The sequence below is a fragment of the Sus scrofa genome, chromosome 4 (genome assembly GCF_054392235.1).
Source record: "Sus scrofa isolate SSC_HxYL_T2T_F1_AM1 chromosome 4, Sscrofa_HxYL_maternal_Yorkshire_Landrace_v2.0, whole genome shotgun sequence".
Classification (NCBI taxonomy): Eukaryota; Metazoa; Chordata; class Mammalia; order Artiodactyla; family Suidae; genus Sus; species Sus scrofa.
The window spans coordinates 100,766,945-100,784,078 of NC_139386.1; the positions used below are offsets into that span (position 1 = coordinate 100,766,945).

At 52.9% G+C, this 17,134-nt stretch overlaps 2 protein-coding genes across 2 annotated transcripts; one reads left to right on the forward strand and one right to left on the reverse strand.

The window, feature by feature from the left end:
• Positions 1-2,218: 2,218 nt before the first annotated feature.
• LOC110260465 (protein S100-A7-like) lies at positions 2,219-4,225 on the forward strand. The gene is made up of 2 exons (XM_021090793.2): positions 2,219-2,374; positions 3,988-4,225. Exons 1-2 carry the CDS (start codon positions 2,234-2,236, stop codon positions 4,150-4,152), a joined length of 306 nt encoding a protein of 101 aa, XP_020946452.2. The 5' UTR covers positions 2,219-2,233; the 3' UTR covers positions 4,153-4,225.
• A 9,214-nt stretch (positions 4,226-13,439) lies between these two features.
• Positions 13,440-15,418, reverse strand: S100A7 (S100 calcium binding protein A7). Its single transcript, XM_021090794.2, has 2 exons — positions 15,263-15,418; positions 13,440-13,656 (listed from the first exon to the last, which is right to left on the reverse strand). The coding sequence occupies exons 1-2, from the start codon at positions 15,401-15,403 to the stop codon at positions 13,492-13,494; spliced, it is 306 nt and encodes a 101-aa protein (XP_020946453.1). The 5' UTR covers positions 15,404-15,418; the 3' UTR covers positions 13,440-13,491.
• Between the last annotated feature and the right edge of the window lie 1,716 nt (positions 15,419-17,134).

The window sequence follows — 17,134 nt, forward strand, 5'->3', positions numbered from 1 at the left end:
GACCCCCCACCCCCTCCAGGATGTGAAGGTGGCAGTGACCCTGCTTCCTGGCCCCGGACCGTGAGTTCCCAGGGCACAGGCCTGAGGTTTCGCTGAAGGACTGAGGCTCAGGCTTTTCTGGGCTCACATCCTGACTGCGGTCCCCCCGCTGTAGGCGCTCACTTTACCTACATCCCGACGCGCCTATTTGCCACTCCTAACCCGTGGAGACAGTGGATCTTGGTCAGAGGCGGTGAGGATCACGCAGGCAGAGGCCACAGCGGGGCCCGTGGGGCCGGACACGTTGGCAGCTCTCAGCACGGGGCGGGGGTCGGGGCACTTTCAGCTCTCAGACCAAGTGTGTAGAGGCTCCGAGGGAACGGAAGTGGCCAGGCTGCCCTCACCCTCTTTAGGTCCAGAAACCCAGTTTCCGCTACCCCATCCCCTGAGCTGGGGTGACACCTGCCACGGGCCGCCCAGCCCCACATCAAGCTGGGCTCAGGAGAAGCTCTGCGGGAGGCTCCCTGGGAGGTGCAGGACCCAGTGACCTGGGATTGTGCCTGGAAATGCTGAGCACGCCCTCGAGGGTGCGGCCACCCACCTGAGCGGGGGCAGAGCTCCCGGGAGCAGGCGGCACCCACAGCCCCAGGGCTCCCAGCTGAGCCTTATAAAGGGACCGCTCTGGGCCCCAGAGCACAGCTCGCTCAGCCTCCTCCTCAGGGACGTCCCCTCAGCTCAGGTGAGTCTCACCTGCCTCTGTGCCTTTTGCAGGAGGAGCGCACAGCCCAGTGAGGAGCAGCAGGGTGGCAGCTCTGGGAGGGGATTCAGGAGCCTGGGGGACCGTCGCAGCTCTGCCAGCTGCAGGGCCCCATCCGTCCAGCAAGCGGGCTGACCCGATGCCCCCCATTCCTCCCTGGGCTCCTCGGTGACGCCTCTGGTAGAAAGGCTCCCAGGGGGCGCCGAGGGCACCCCCTCCTCCTCTTCTTCTTTCTTCTCTGGATTCACCTGCCTGTCAGACCCTGGGCTGCTGAGGACCCCACCCCCTCAGCCTTGGGGAGAGTGGGGGCCCCTGCCCAAGCCTGGAAGGCTCCCTAACCCCAGGCCTGGGACCCCCACTCACCATTGCTCTGGATCAACCCCCCACCCCCCCACAGGGACATGCTCGGTGACCCTCTGGACACATGGCTCAGCTCTGGTCTTGGCCAAGGGGACAGAAGGCCTTAGGTGGCTCCTCTTAGGGACAAAAGAACAGGACTCTTTCTCCCTCCCGTGTCACCAGGAGGGGTTGGGGGTTGTCTTAGATGCCCAGGCCTGAAAACAAAGCCATTTCCCTTTCCTGGAAGTTCTGGAAAGCCTGGGATGTGAGGGCTGCACTGTCTGGCTCCTCCGGCTGGGGTCCAGGGCAGCCCAGACCTCTGACTGCTGCTGGGGAACCTGCTCTGGGAAGTCAGACCTTCCCTTTGCTTCACTGAGATCAAGCCTTGGAGAGAATGTCAGAGAGCAGAGAGGCAGGCAGGGCGGATCAGCCCCAAGAACATGCACTTCTCACCCCTCCATCCCCGCATCCCCCCAACAGCCTAGGGGTTTCTGTCCATTTCAAACCCCAGGCTGACTCTGGTGCCCTGTCCCTCTTTCTGGTTCTCGGGGAGGGTCCAGCAAGACCTCCTCAGGGATCAGGGCGGGGCTGTGTGTCTACACGCATGCTGGGCAGCTCCCCCAGCCCATTTCCCCAGGAGCTTGCTTTGGGTCACTGCGGGCTCCGGGGCGCCTTCCCACAGCAGCCCAGGAGGGTCAGGCCAGAGCCGTGAGGCCCCTGCTGTGCCTCCGGGACCCTTACCCTGATGTCGAAGCTGGAGGGGACGGCTTTGCTGCGGTCTGAAGTGTGGGGCCATCAAATGCTGTGTATCTGGGTCCCAGCTCAGGCTTCAGCGCTTCTCGGGGCGGCTGAGCCCCCGCATCGCTGCTTCCTTGGCCCGCGCTCCTCCGCGGGTGGACTCCCGCTGATCTCCTTCCTCCTCTTAGGGCCTCACCTGCGGGGGCCCAGGTCCCACCCGTGGCCCCGCCTCCCCCTCCTGAGCAACCCCTCCCACCGCTGAGGGGACCGCACTCCCCCCCTCCCTCCCTCCCAGCCTCCCTTTCCTGCTGTCCGCCCACCCACCCACCCCCCGGGCGGGGGTGGGGGGGAGCCCCTCCCCTCGGGGAAGGACACCACCTGGCACTGTCTCTCTTTCTGGCAGCTGTTTCGAAAGCCAAGATGAGCACCACTCCGGCCGAGAAGTCCATGATGGACACGATCGACCTGTTCCACAAATTCACAGACGACAGTGACACCATCGACAAGGAGGGCCTGCTGAAGCTGCTGCAGGAGAATTTCCCCAACTTCCTCAGTGCCTGTGTGAGTTGGGATCCGCTTCCCCACGTTGCTTGAGCCCTGGCGTGGCTGAGGACCCTGTGCCCTGTGACCTGGGACAGGTCACTCTTATTCGCTGATCCTCCACGTTCTCGTCTGGGAAAGGGGCGGTGGGACTTCCTAGCCTGCCTTCTTACCGGGGTGCACAGATCGGGTACCTGTAGCCAAGTAGGAACATGTCTGGTAGACACGGTTGTTCGTAGGTGGTCAGAAAGGGCTCCGACTGGGGGGCAGGGAAGGGTCCCCTCTCACCTGTCACACCCCCTGCGTGAGCCTCAAGCCCATGTGCTCTCCCATCAGGGTCCTTGAGATTCGAGGGAAGGTGATAGAAGTTCCATCGCTGACGGACAGAAGTGTTTTTTTGTTTTTTTGTTTTTTAAGAGGAGGGACCACAATTGTCTTCATGGATTTGTTTGGAAGTATAGTTGGTTCCCAATGTTCTAGTAGTTTCAAGGGTACGACATCGTGATTGGATGTGTTTACAGATCCCCCCCCCCCCCATCGAGGAAATTATCAACTGTCGGCCATGGTTCCTGAGCTGTCCTTTCCCGGCTTGTGCCCTATTCGTTTTATACCTGGTCGTTGGTGCCTCTGAATCCCCATCCCTCTCCCTGCTGGTGACCACCAGGCTGTTCCCTGGCTATATGCAGAATTTTTAAAAATCGCTTAATGAATTTTATTACATTTATGGGTGTACAACAACCATCACAACCAAATTTTACAGCATTTCCATGCCAAACCCCCAGCCCACCCCCCCACCCCCAACCTGTCTCCTTTGGAAACCATAAGTTTTTCAAAGTCCGTGAGTCAGTATCTGTTCTGCAAAGAAGTTCATTGTGTCCTTTTTTTTAGATGCCACATGTCAGTGGTAGGTAGCATCGGATGGTGGTGTCTCATTGTCTGACTGACTTCACTTCGCTGTACATATGCAGGATGTCACTTCCTTCTTTACCAGGAAGCCCTCATTTGCAGACCTGGTTAAATCTGATCATTAGAATGTACTGAACTGATCACCAGCAGAAGGGGTTCCTAGGTGATGGAGAGACCAGGCCAGAGAGAAGAGGGAACTCAGAGTGCGTCAGCTTCTGCGGGTCACGAAGAAGACAGGAGAGGAGGGTTAGGCTGAAGAGGGCCAGGATGGGGCTTCTTTCATTCACATATTTACACGGTTGATGTAGCGTGGCTTTCCCCTGTTGTGTCCGTGTCAGGTGCACAGCGAGGTGATTCCCTTATGTGTCTGGGTCGGGCTTATTTTGAGTCCCAGGGTCGACCTCAGGAAGGTGGTGCCTTGGAGGGGGCTGGGGCCCTTGGAGGGGCCTGGGGAGTGGGGCTGGGGCTGGAGACCACCCCGGCAGCTCTCTGATCAAGGCAGCCCTGGACAGAGCCCGCTCCCCATGGGACGTCTCGGGCCAGGGCCTGTCCCTGACCTGCAGGCTGATGTTCCTGTCCCCACGCCCACTTCCCCTCCTCTCACGGTCCCACCAGCCACATCCGTGCTGCCTCCAGGGCTCGCCTCCCTGTCTCTGCCTCCTCCTCTTCTGCCAGCCCGCAACCCTCTGGGGACTGAATTGGCTTTGTTTTTGTGTCTTTTCCCACAGGACAAAAATGGTGTCGATTACCTGGCTAATATCTTTGAGCAAAAGGACAAGAATAAGGACCAGAGGATTGAGTTTTCTGAGTTTCTGTCCTTGCTGGGGGACATAGCCACGGGCTACCACAAACACAGCCATCAAGAAGAACTCTGTCCTTCGGAACATCAGTGAGCCCAGAGCCCTTCAGAGAACCTAGGATACAATAAAATGTGCAAGATACAATAAAATGTCGTGTCCTCCCCGATGCTGGCCAATTTTCTTTACTTTTTGGCTGTGTCTGCTGGGGGGAGATGGGTTCTTCAGATTGTCTCCTCTCAGGCCTTAACTGCCCTCCCTAACTGGTTGTTCTCTGGATCTCTAAGAGTTGACCTTTAAATAAAGAGAAGGACTGACTTCCTTATGTTTTCCCACCAAGAGCCAGAGGACTGGTGTAGACTTGACCCCAACTAGATAAATTGAACAGAGCAGCCCTCACATCCCAGACTTTCCAAGCACCCGGCAACAATTCTGTTTCACAGACATTGTCACCTAAGACAAAACCTATCACTTTCCGATGCAGGAGAAAGATCCCCGCTATTTTGTCACGAAGGGGAGCCACCCAAGACCTTCTGTCAACATGACCAAGGCCAAGATCTGTGCAGATGAACGCTGAGCTATTTCCCCACTGAAGAGGGGCGGGGAGGGGGCGTCTTTGGTGGATCTGTCTCTTCCCCACGTGGGTGAGGAGACCTCACCAGACAAACAGTGAATGGGGGTCCCAGGCCTGGAGTTAGGGAGCCTTGAAGGCTTTGGCAGGGGTACCCACTCTTCCCCAAGGGTAGGGGCTGGAATAGTTACTGACGAGATTATATGATGTCTGGCATTTTCTTCAAAATAATTAGGAGTGGGATTGGTGGGGGGATATCACGACACAAGATGAGCCACATACTGACCATCATGGAAGCAGGCAGTGGTACACAGGTATCTGTCCTACTGTTTTCTCTATTTCTTTCTTTTTGGCCACACCCTCAGCATGTGCAAGTTCCTGGGCCAGGGATCGAACCCACAGTAACCAGAGCCATGGCCATGACAATGCCGAGTTGTTAACTGCTAGGCCACCAAAGAACTGTTTTCCTTCATTTTTAATGTGTTTGAAAAATTCTGTAATAGAAGAATGAAGATGAGATGGAGTTCCCATCGTGGCTCAGCAGTTAACAAACCCGGCTAGCATCCATGAGGATGCAGATTCGATCCCTGGCCTCGCTCAGTGGGTTAAGGATGCAGCATTGCCGTAAGCGATGGTGTAGTTTGAAGATGCAGCTGAGATCCTGCGTTGCTGTGGCTGTGGTTAGGCCAGCAGCTACAGCTCCGATTGGACACCTAGCCTGGGAACCTCCATATGCCACAGATGCGGCCCTAAAAAGACAAAAAAAAAAAAAAAAATGAAGAGAGTGAAATAAAGACATGTTCAGATATATAAAAACTGAAGGGGCTTGTCCCCACCAAACCCTCAAGAAACTTCAAAAGCAAATACTGAAGGAGAAAAATTACTGTAAAAGGAAGATCTGAAACACAAAAAGTGAATGAAGAATAATGAAAACAGCCAATAAGTGCCTAATCCTAGCTGAATATTTGCGAAAGTCAAAAATAATTTCTGAACTTCCCCATGTCATGTCTGGAGCACTGGGACGGACGTAAGTTCAACCCCCTGCCTCACACAGTGGCTGCTCAGATCTGCCCCCTGGCCCAGGAACTCCACATGCCATGGGGTGGCCAAAAAAGAAAGAAAGAAAAGAAAAGAAATTACATAAAAATTAACATAAAAATTCTAAAATAATAATAATAACTTCTAAATAGGGGAGCTAATAAAAAGAGTTAAAATGTTGGAAAAATAATAGCATACAAACCAGAAGGGACATCTCTGAATTTCAAGCAATTCTTCACATTGTTCAGGAGGAGAGTAGAGATGTTGATTAGATCTAGTTCAGCTCATAGTCTATGCAAGTTAAAACTTTAAAGATAAGCACTAAAATTGTGTTTTCAAACCTATGAAAGAAAGGGATAAGAAATGGAAAAGCAACAAAGAAGCTAATCAAGAATTGACTATTTGTTGGAATTCCCACTGGGGCACAATCGATTCAGCAGTCTCTGAAGCACTGGAACATAGGTTTGATTCCCTGGCCAGGCACAGTGGGTTAAGGATCTGGCATGGCCCCACAGCTGCTTGGATCTCATCCTTGGCCAGGGAACTCCATGTGCCCCATGCCAGCTAAAAAAGAGAGAAGAAAATCTACATTCACAACCAGTGAGAAAGAAGAAAAATAACATGAATAACCAAAACAGTGGGGATAACAGTTTATTGGCCCCCAGAGGTCAGCTAAGCTCAGGCTTCCGTGGAGACCTCTGGGCTGGGCTGGGTCAGAACTGGGCTTCTGACTCAGAACTAATTGTGTAAATCTATAGAAACCGTAGCAACACTGGAGAGAAACTCAGGAAAACTGATCTTCTCATCCTGGTTATTGTCTTCCTTTTTAAAGAATTCTTCTGGAGCTCCCTGGTGACTCAGTGGTAATGAACCCTACTAGTATCCAAAAGGATATGGGTTCGATCCCCGGCCTTGCTCAGTGGGTTAAGGATCTGGCGTTGCCATGAGCTGTGGTATAGGTCTCAGATGTGGCTCGGATCCAGCGTTGATGTGGCTGTGGCGTAGGCGGGCAGCAGCAGCTCCAGTTCAACCCCTAGCCTGGGAACCTCCATATGCCATGGGTGTAGCCCTAAAAAGAAAAAAAAGATTCACCAAAATCCCCAGCTCTTTGGATTCCACTCTCAGTGACTTAATTTATTGAATTTATTGTGTTAAAAAGTTCAGCGTGCAACAGTGGTTTGATGAAGTGAGATTAATTAAGTGAGAAAAACTACTAGAATTTTAGGGCCACAATGCTTCACTTAACACTGATTTCTATTGTATGACTTCTACTCCTAGGGGTATATAAAGGGAAGCTACCAGAAGCAGCAGCGGACCCTCTAGAGGCCAGTCTAAAAGGGAAAATATTTGTTGCAGACAGAAGACACTTCAGGCCAAAAGACCATCCCCTGAGGCACTAGTCTGCACAGTGTGCTGATTATCTAAGAACAATTTTTTGTTTTGTTTTGTTTGTCTTTTATCTTTCTAGGGCTGCACCCATGGCATATGGAGGTTCCCAGGCTAGAGGTTGAATCAGAGCTGTAGCTGCTGGCCTACACCACAACCACAACAACGCTGGATCCGAGCTGTGTCTGCAACCTACACCACAGCTCATGGCAACGCCGGATCGTTAACCCACTGAGCAAGGCCAGGGATCGAATCCACAACCTTATGGTTCCTAGTCAGATTCGTTAACCACTGAGCCATGACGGGAACTCCCCTATTATGCTTTGTTGTTGTTGTTGTTGTTGTCATCGTCTTTTTTTTTTTTAAGGGCCAAAGGTCAAATCGGAGCTATAGCTGCAGTCCCACGCCACAGCCATAGCAACTCAGGATCCAAGCTGTATCTTCGAGCTACACCTCAGCTCAAGGCAATGCCAGATCATTAACCCACTGAGCAGGGCCAGGGATAGAACCCACATCCTCATGGATGCTAGTCAGGCTTGTTACCTCTGAGCCAAGATGGGAACACCCTCTGTGCTTATTATATCCCCTTGCTCCCAGCCCTAGAACCCCCATTATTCTGGATGCATGCTGTGGCCCAACCAGAGCCCCGCTGGAGTCCAGGCTGGTTATCTTCAAGGTCATGGGATGCAAGTGGAGCCCAGAGGCTAATGAGGCATTTACTCATGGGACTGGTGGCCTGGACCGCTCTTTTCCCAGATCTAGCCAAGCTGAGGCCAGAATGCAGTGAATAAAGGTGCTGGAACAGGGGGATATTGCAAATGTGCAGGGATGGGCTGTGAGCCCCCTGGTGGCTCTCTTGCATCTTAAAGACACCTGATCCTCAAAAGCCAGGGGACACCACAAACCACAGAGTAGGGGTGGCTGAGGACAGAGACGGCTCTGGAAATCCTCGATTTGGATCTGTCCTCAGTTGCCTGTAAAGACATTCTCCCCAGGAATTCTGTGAATCTCTCCAGATATCACAGTGCCACCAAAAATCAGGGCAAAAAGGAAATGAGAGAAGTTCCCTTGTTGTGGCACAGCAAGTTAAGGATCTGGCATTGTCACTGAAGTGGCTTGGGTCACAGCTGTGGCGCTGGTTCAGTCCCTGGCCTGGGAGCTTCCACATGCCATGGGTACAGCCAAAAATGAAACAAGGAAAAGAGAGATTATCTAGTCCAGCTCCTCAGTGCCCAAAAGAGAATGCCAAGGCCCAGAGGGAAAAGAGGAATAACTTTTCCTGCCTCGCCCATAACGCCTGGACCAGGGGCGCAAAGCTGGGGCATCGTGCCTTAACCCTGGAAGAAGCTAAGAGGCAGCCACGAACTCCCCAGACCCTCAGGAAAGGCCCAGAGGAGGGGACAAGTGAGAGTTTTGCTCCTTTTTTACGCTCCTCGGATCTGGACTTGTTCCATCCGCTGCCCACGTGGCACAGCTGTGGGTGGGGACTCACACCCAGGACCCTGCCCAATCCCTGCCAAGCTGGCCTGCCAGGTGGTGACAGAGGTAAGGTGAGAGGGCTGCTGTGCCTCGGGAAAGAGAGCATTTAGGGATTTGCGGGTGGAACTAGAGTCTCCCATTACATATCCAGTGAGTCACTGGACTAACTTTCACTTACTGTCAATCAGGTAAGAGCTGCTGCCTTCAGTGACAGGTTGCTATTCTCCAGGTGGCCTGCTAAGTGCTTTGAATGCATCGTCTCATTTAATCATCAAACAACCCAGTGCTGTGGCTATCGTTATCCCAGTTAACTATGTTATCCCATGTCAAACTAAAGGTTTGTTTGTTTGTTTTTTAAACTTTTTTTTTTTTTTTTTTTTTTTTTTGTCTTTTTGCCATTTCTTGGGCCGCTCTCTTGGCATATGGAGGTTCCCAGGCTAGGGGTCGAATCAGAGCTGTAGCTGCCAGCCTACACCACAGCCACAGCAACGTGAGATCCGAGGCATGTCTGCAAACTACACCACAGCTCACGGCAACGCCAGATCCTTAACCCACTGAGCAAGGGCAGGGACCGAACCTGAAACCTCATGGTTCCTAGTCGGATTCGTTAAACACTGCGCCACGACAGGAACTCCTGTTTTGTTTTGTTTTTTTAATTTTGCTTTTTAGGGCCCCACCCAAGGCATATGGAGGGTCCCAGGCTAGGGGTTGAATTGGAGCTGTAGCCGCTGGCCTACGCCACAGCCACAGCAACTTGGGATCTGAGCCGCATCTGTGACCGACACCACAGCTCACTGCAATGCTGGATCCTTAATCCACTGAGCAAGGCTAGGGATTGAACCTGCAACCTCATGGTTCCTAGTCTGATTCATTTTCACTGCACCATGATAAGAACTCTTTTTTTTTTTTTTAACTAAAGATTTAAATGAATCTCTCAAGAGTACCTCCTAGTAAATGGCAAAGCCAGGATTCAAACCCAAGACTGAAGGCTGTCTTCTAGGGCTGCAGACATCCTGAGTCTCCCTTCATCTCTGTGCTCAGCAAGTGTCTCTGCCCTGGGTCTGCCCCTCCTGAGCCCACCATCCAGGGCAAGTCCTGTGCACACAGACAGGTGATGGTGAGAATGACAGCAAAACAGCCAGGGCTCTGACACAGACAAAACCCGAGGACCTCTGTCCTGGCTGCTCTGCAGACCCCAAAGCCCGGACAGTGGGGAGGGTGCCTCTGTGGTCTCCTGGGCCCTGGTTCTCCTACACAGGCCACTCCAAAATGTCTCCTATGAAGAAAGCTCTTGTGTTACCTGGGGAAAACTGCTTTTACTGGAAATGTCTTGGAGAAGAAAGAGCCTGAGGGCCACCCTTCCCTCAGCCTCTGTGAAACATCTATCACAATGCTGAGAACAAACAACAGTGCTGAGGTTTTCACAGAGCAATACAAAGCTCAGGTGTAAATACACATGCTAGTACTTAGAAACAGATACCTCTCTTAATAAAGGAAGATGTATTAGCAAAAAAAAGAAAAAGTGCAATGCTGAATGAGAGGATAAACCAAAAAAAAAAAAAAAAAAAAAAAAAAGGAGTTCCCTTAGTGGCTCAGCAGTAATGGATAGTATCCATGAGGACGAAGGTTCAATCCCTGGCCTCGCTCAGTGGGTTGAGGATCCGGCATTGTTGTGAGCTGTGATGTAGGTCACAGACTCGGCTTGGATCCCACATTGCTGTGGCTGTGGCATAGGCTGGCAGGTACAGCTCCAATTCAACCCCTAACGTAGGAACTTTCATATGCCACGAGAATGACCCAAAAAAGAAAAAAAAAAAAGTATAAAATATGAAAGACTTGGAAGACAAGTGATTAGGTGCAACCAAAAAAATAAAATCAGTTCTTTCAGTAATACTGCCATGGATCTACACACATTTTAAATGTATTCAAATATTCTGTATTTTGCAACAGTTCTTTCCTTACTCATTATTCATGTTTCAACATGTCTCTTTTTTTGGCAGAGCCCACAGCACGTGGAAGTTCCCAGATCAGGGATCGAACCTGCACCACAGCAGTGACCTGAGCCACTGCAGTGACAACATCAGAGCCTCAATTGCTAGACCACCAGGGAACCCCTCATTATGTCCATTTTAATGTTTTTCTTTCATTTTTATAGCCTATCTTTTAAGCAAAATTGCTTTACCGCCAATTAGTTATGCAATGAAATATTGCAGCAAAGATGCTTACAACAAAAGTACCTAGAACCAGCCTCTCTATTGAGCTACCCAAGTTGCTGCTCCCTTCAGTTTGTCGGAAGAGCTGAAGCCATTTGGGAAAGAATCAGCTGACCCCACCTAAGATCTAATCATTGAAAATCTTGAAAGTTGTGGCTCAGCAATAACAAACCCGACTAATATCCATGAAGACATGGGTTCAGTCCCTCCCCTCGCTTAGTGGGTTAAGGATCCAGCATTGCCATGAGCTGTAGGGTGTAGAGCTGCAGATGCAGCCTGGATCTGGCATTGCTGTGGTGTAAGTGTAGGCAGGCAGCTAAAGCTCTGATTTGACCCCTAGCCTGGGACATCCATATGCCACATGTATGGGCCTACAAAGCAAAAAAAAAAAAAAAAAAAAAAAGGAAAGAAAGTAAATCTTTCAGGGTGAGGCCCAGAAACCTACACTTTAACAACATCCATAGGTGAATGCATGCAGGGAAGGAAAAAACAGTCTGAGAACCGGTGGCTGAGGTGATCCGCTCCATGAAGGAGGGACCAGTCTCATTAGGGCACAACGCTAAATGCTGTAGAGACTGCAAGCTGATCCAGTTCTCAGTCCCACAAGCCATCAATTGAAAGAGAGACTTGGTCCCATAAAGAAAGACCCTGCAACAGCACAGCAAGTATATATAGTAGTGACTCCCTCAGGTTTTGCCCAAAGGAGCCTGTGACCATTTGCTTCTGCCTGGCTGCTTAGGACTCCCTGGGTCTGTTCTCCAGGAGGCAAAAAAAGAATCACTTTCCTGGAAGGATAATGGATCCTGATCACCATGTAGGACTCTCACGACATAACAGGGGCAGGAAGGAATATTTCTGGCACTCAGGTGATCCACTGGGCTATTCCTCTGTCCAGTTTTAACTGTGAATGGGTAATAAAACCACCAAAGCTTGATAAGGGCATGGGAACCAGGAGCCCACATCCTTCAAGAATGATGGTCTGGGTCACCCTGCCTGGCAAGCCACCTCGACAGGCACAAGCACTGGCCCCTGGGAGAAAAATCTAGAAAGGGAGGTAGAGAAGGAAGAGAATGAATACACGTTGTGGCTTTACTATCAGCTGCGGCTGTGAGGGATTTAGGTAGGCCACTCCTCTGAAAATTGCCCCCAGAAATCATAGCTGTCTGGAAGTCGAGACGCTCTTCCTGGAAGGAATGAACTTGACCTAAGAAACAAGCAGATCTGAGTGGGTCCAAGGGGTGGACTGCCATAGATGTGGTGGTGCCCCATCCGAATCTCTGTTGCCTGGAAAGTGCGCCCATCACCCAGCTCCCATCAGTGTTGGCTGCGAATAGGTCACAACGACATCATTCTCCAAGACCTGCTTTGGCTCCAAAGGATCCTCCAGGCCCAGGAATGCCTAGAATCCTATGCCTCCCCCCTGGGGATGGCCTGCAGTCAATGACTACCTGAGAAAGGGGAACAAAAGCTGGGCCTCTTTGCTTTAAGGTGGGACAGCGCTCATTTCATTCCTGCTCCAGAGCTCCCCATGGAATCAGACTGAAGCTAAGGGAAGCGGAGCGCACGTCTTTGTCCAGTTTCTCCCCCTGTCCTATGCTGTTCCCCTCACTCCCTGTCAAGGTTCACCTGACAGCACTCCCTCAATAAACACACAAGAAGCCCCATCTTAGTTTCTACTTCGAGGAAATCTGGCCTCAGATGGCTCACTTACTTCACCTATGTTTTCCCGGTGAGATAGAAAAGGTGACTAGAACCCAATGCCTAAGCCCTCTATGCATCAGAAGTGTGTGCACATCTGGAGTTCTCTTGTGGTGCAGCCAGTTAAGGATCTGGCATTGTCGCTGCAGGACCTCAGGTCACTGCTGTGGCTTGGGTTTGAACCCTTGCCCGGGAATCTCCACATGCCATGGGTATGGCCAAATGGAAGAAAAGTGTGCAAATCTGGCAAGAAAAGAAAATAAATCTTATGGCAGCACGGCATGAGCCTCAAGGTGGGGGCAGGTTGTAGGCGTATGGGGGATAGTAAAGAAAAGGTCAGAAAATGGCACTGGGAATGCAGACACATGCTGACTCTGTCCTTTGGTCTGAAGGGTTTGAAGGGCTTAAAACTGGAGAGAATTTGCAACCCAAAGTGGAGAGGATACAGAAAATGGGCATTGGGCAGTGTTGGGGGCGGGGGGCAGCCATTGCATCACTTTTATTCCTGCATCTTCATTTCCCAGCATGGCACCTGGCTCACGAACCATGTGCTCCCAGCCAGCCCCTTCGTCTGGTGCAGGGATGTTAGCATCTACCCCAAATGCCCACCCCCTAAGCATTGACCAGAACCATCTGGGCCCTAGATGGCATTTAGAAACCATATTTGAAAGGAAGATGACAAAGTCTGTCACTCTCATGAAAGTCGTCTAGCACCAAGGGCCCACCTGGGCCCGCAAGACCCCAGATGAGAGGTCTAGCTTGTAACCTGAACAAAACCTCAACTAGCTGCTTACAACACTCAATCCCAGGTACAAGGCACACAGGTGAATCCCAAGGTCCAACAGAAAAGAGTGACCGAGTCAGGTCTCAGGGCACCGTAAGGAACTCTCTGGGAAGGTTTTTGCATCTAGTGGAGAATCTACAAGCGGGTAACTGGCAGCTGTACATTTTGTCTGAGATGCACACATCAAAGAAAAGGAAGCACTAACACAAATGTCTAACCAGAAAAGACACTTTATTGTATCTTGAGTTCTCTGGAGGGCTCTGGGCTCACTGATGTCCCGGAGGACAGAGTTCTTGTTGATGGCTGTGTTTGTGGTAGCCCGTGGCTATGTCCCCCAGCAAGGACAGAAACTCAGAAAACTCAATCCTCTGGTCCTTATTCTTGTCCTTTTGCTCAAAGATATTAGCCAGGTAATCGACACCATTTTTGTCCTGTGGGAAAAGACACAAAAACAAAGCCAATTCAGTCCCCAGAGGGTTGCGGGCTGGCAGAAGAGGAGGAGGCAGAGACAGGGAGGCGAGCCCTGGAGGCAGCACGGATGCGGCTGGTGGGACCGTGAGAGGAGGGGAAGTGGGCGTGGGGACAGGAACATCAGCCTGCAGGTCAGGGACAGGCCCTGGCCCGAGACTTCCCATGGGGAGCGGGCTCTGCCCAGGGCTGCCTTGATCAGAGAGCTGCCGGGGTGGTCTCCAGCCCCAGCCCCACTCCCCAAGCCCCTCCAAGGGCCCCAGCCCCCTCCAAGGCACCACCTTCCTGAGGTCGACCCTGGGACTCAAAATAAGCCCGACCCAGACACATGAGGGAATCACCTCGCTGTGCACCTGACACGGACACACAGGGGAAAGCCACGCTACATCAACCGTGTAAATATGTGAATGAAAGAAGCCCCACCCTGGCCCTCTTCAGCCTAACCCTCCTCTCCTGTCTTCTTCGTGACCTGCAGAGCCTGACACACTCTGAGTTCCCACTTCTTGCTGGCCTGGTCTCTCCATCACCTAGGAACCCCTTCTGCTGGTGATCAGTTCAGTACATTCTAATGATCAGATTTAACCAGGTCTGCAAATGAGGGCTTCCTGGTAAAGAAGGAAGTGACATCCTGCATATGTACAGCGAAGTGAAGTCAGTCAGACAATGAGACACCACCATCCGATGCTACCTACCACTGACATGTGGCACCTAAAAAAAAGGACACAATGAACTTCTTTGCAGAACAGATACTGACTCACGGACTTTGAAAAACTTATGGTTTCCAAAGGAGACAGGTTGGGGGTGGGGGGGTGGGCTGGGGGTTTGGCATGGAAATGCTGTAAAATTTGGTTGTGATGGTTGTTGTACACCCATAAATGTAATAAAATTCATTAAGCTATTTTTAAAAATTCTGCATATAGCCAGGGAACAGCCTGGTGGTCACCAGCAGGGAGAGGGATGGGGATTCAGAGGCACCAACGACCAGGTATAAAACGAATAGGGCACAAGCCGGGAAAGGACAGCTCAGGAACTGTGGCCGACAGTTGATAATTCCCTCGATTGGGGGGGGGTCTGTAAACACATCCAATCACGATGTCGTACCCTTGAAACTACTAGAACATTGGGAACCAACTATACTTCCAAACAAATCCATGAAGACAATTGTGGTCCCTCCTCTTAAAAAACAAAAACAAAAAAACACTTCTGTCCGTCAGCGATGGAACTTCTATCACCTTCCCTCGAATCTCAAGGACCCTGATGGGAGAGCACATGGGCTTGAGGCTCACGCAGGGGGTGTGACAGGTGAGAGGGGACCCTTCCCTGCCCCCCAGTCGGAGCCCTTTCTGACCACCTACGAACAACCGTGTCTACCAGACATGTTCCTACTTGGCTACAGGTACCCGATCTGTGCACCCCGGTAAGAAGGCAGGCTAGGAAGTCCCACCGCCCCTTTCCCAGACGAGAACGTGGAGGATCAGCGAATAAGAGTGACCTGTCCCAGGTCACAGGGCACAGGGTCCTCAGCCACGCCAGGGCTCAAGCGATGTGGGGAAGCGGATCCCAACTCACACAGGCACTGAGGAAGTTGGGGAAATTCTCCTGCAGCAGCTTCAGCAGGCCCTCCTTGTCCATGGTGTCACTGTCGTCTGTGAATTTGTGGAACAGGTCGATCGTGTCCATCATGGACTTCTCGGCCGGAGTGGTGCTCATCTTGGCTTTCGAAACAGCTGCCAGAAAGAGAGACAGTGCCAGGTGGTGTCCTTCCCCCAGGGGAGGGGCTCCCCCCCACCCCCGCCCGGGGAGGGGGTGGGTGGGTGGGCGGACAGCAGGAAAGGGAGGCTGGGAGCAGGGGCCTCACGGCTCTGGCCTGACCCTCCTGGGCTGCAGTGGGAAGGCGCCCCGGAGCCCGCAGTGACCCAAAGCAAGCTCCTGGGGAAATGGGCTGGGGGAGCTGCCCAGCATGCGTGTAGGCACACAGCCCCGTCCTGAGCCCTGGGGAGGTCTTGCTGGACCCTCCCCGAGAGCCAGAAAGAGGGACAGGGCACCAGAGTCAGCCTGGGGTTTGAAATGGACAGAAAGCCCTAGGCTGTTGGGGGGATGCGGGGATGGAGGGGTGAGAAGTGCATGTTCTTGGGGCTGATCCGCCCTGCCTGCCTCTCTGCTCTCTGACGTCTCCAAGGCTTGATCTCAGTGAAGCAAAGGGAAGGTCTGACTTCCCGGAGCAGGTTCCCCACCAGCAGTCAGAGGTCTGGGCTGCCCTGGACCCCAGCCGGAGGAGCCGGACAGCGCAGCCCTCACATCCCAGGCTTTCCAGAACTTCCAGGAAATGGAAATGGCTTTGTTTTCAGGCCTGGGCATCTAGGACAACCCCCAACCCCTCCTGGTGACATGGGAGGGAGAAAGAGTCCTGTTCTTTTGTCCCTAAGAGGAGCCACCTAAGGCCTTCTGTCCCCTTGGCCAAGACCAGAGCTGAGCCATGTGTCCAGAGGGTCACTGAGCATGTCCCTGTGGGGGGGTGGGGGGTTGATCCAGAGCAATGGTGAGTGGGGGTCCCAGGCCTGGGGTTAGGGAGCCTTCCAGGCTTGGGCAGGGGCCCCCACTCTCCCCAAGGCTGAGGGGGTGGGGTCCTCAGCAGCCCAGGGCCTGACAGGCAGGTGAATCCAGAGAAGAAAGAAGAAGAGGAGGAGGGGGTGCCCTCGGTGCCCCCTGGGAGCCTTTCTACCAGAGGCGTCACCGAGGAGCCCAGGGAGGAACGGGGGGCATCGGGTCAGCCCGCTTGCTGGACGGATGGGGCCCTGCAGCTGGCAGAGCTGCGACGGTCCCCCAGGCTCCTGAATCCCCTCCCAGAGCTGCCACCCTGCTGCTCCTCACTGGGCTGTGCGCTCCTCCTGGAAAAGGCACAGAGGCAGGTGAGACTCACCTGAGCTGAGGGGACGTCCCTGAAGAGGAGGCTGAGTGAGCTGTGCTCTGGGGCCCAGAGCGGTCCCTTTATAAGGCTCAGCTGGGAGCCCTGGGGCTGTGGGTGCCGCCTGCTCCCGGGAGCTCTGCCCCCGCTCAGGTGGGTGGCCACACCCTTGAGGGCATGCTCAGCATTTCCAGGCACAATCCCAGGTCACTGGGTCCTGCACCTCCCAGGGAGCCTCCCGCAGAGCTTCTCCTGAGCCCAGCTTGATGTGGGGCTGGGCGGCCCGTGGCAGGTGTCACCCCAGCTCAGGGGATGGGGTAGCGGAAACTGGGTTTCTGGACCTAAAGAGGGTGAGGGCAGCCTGGCCACTTCCGTTCCCTCGGAGCCTCTACACACTTGGTCTGAGAGCTGAAAGTGCCCCGACCCCCGCCCCGTGCTGAGAGCTGCCAACGTGTCCGGCCCCACGGGCCCCGCTGTGGCCTCTGCCTGCGTGATCCTCACCGCCTCTGACCAAGATCCACTGTCTCCACGGGTTA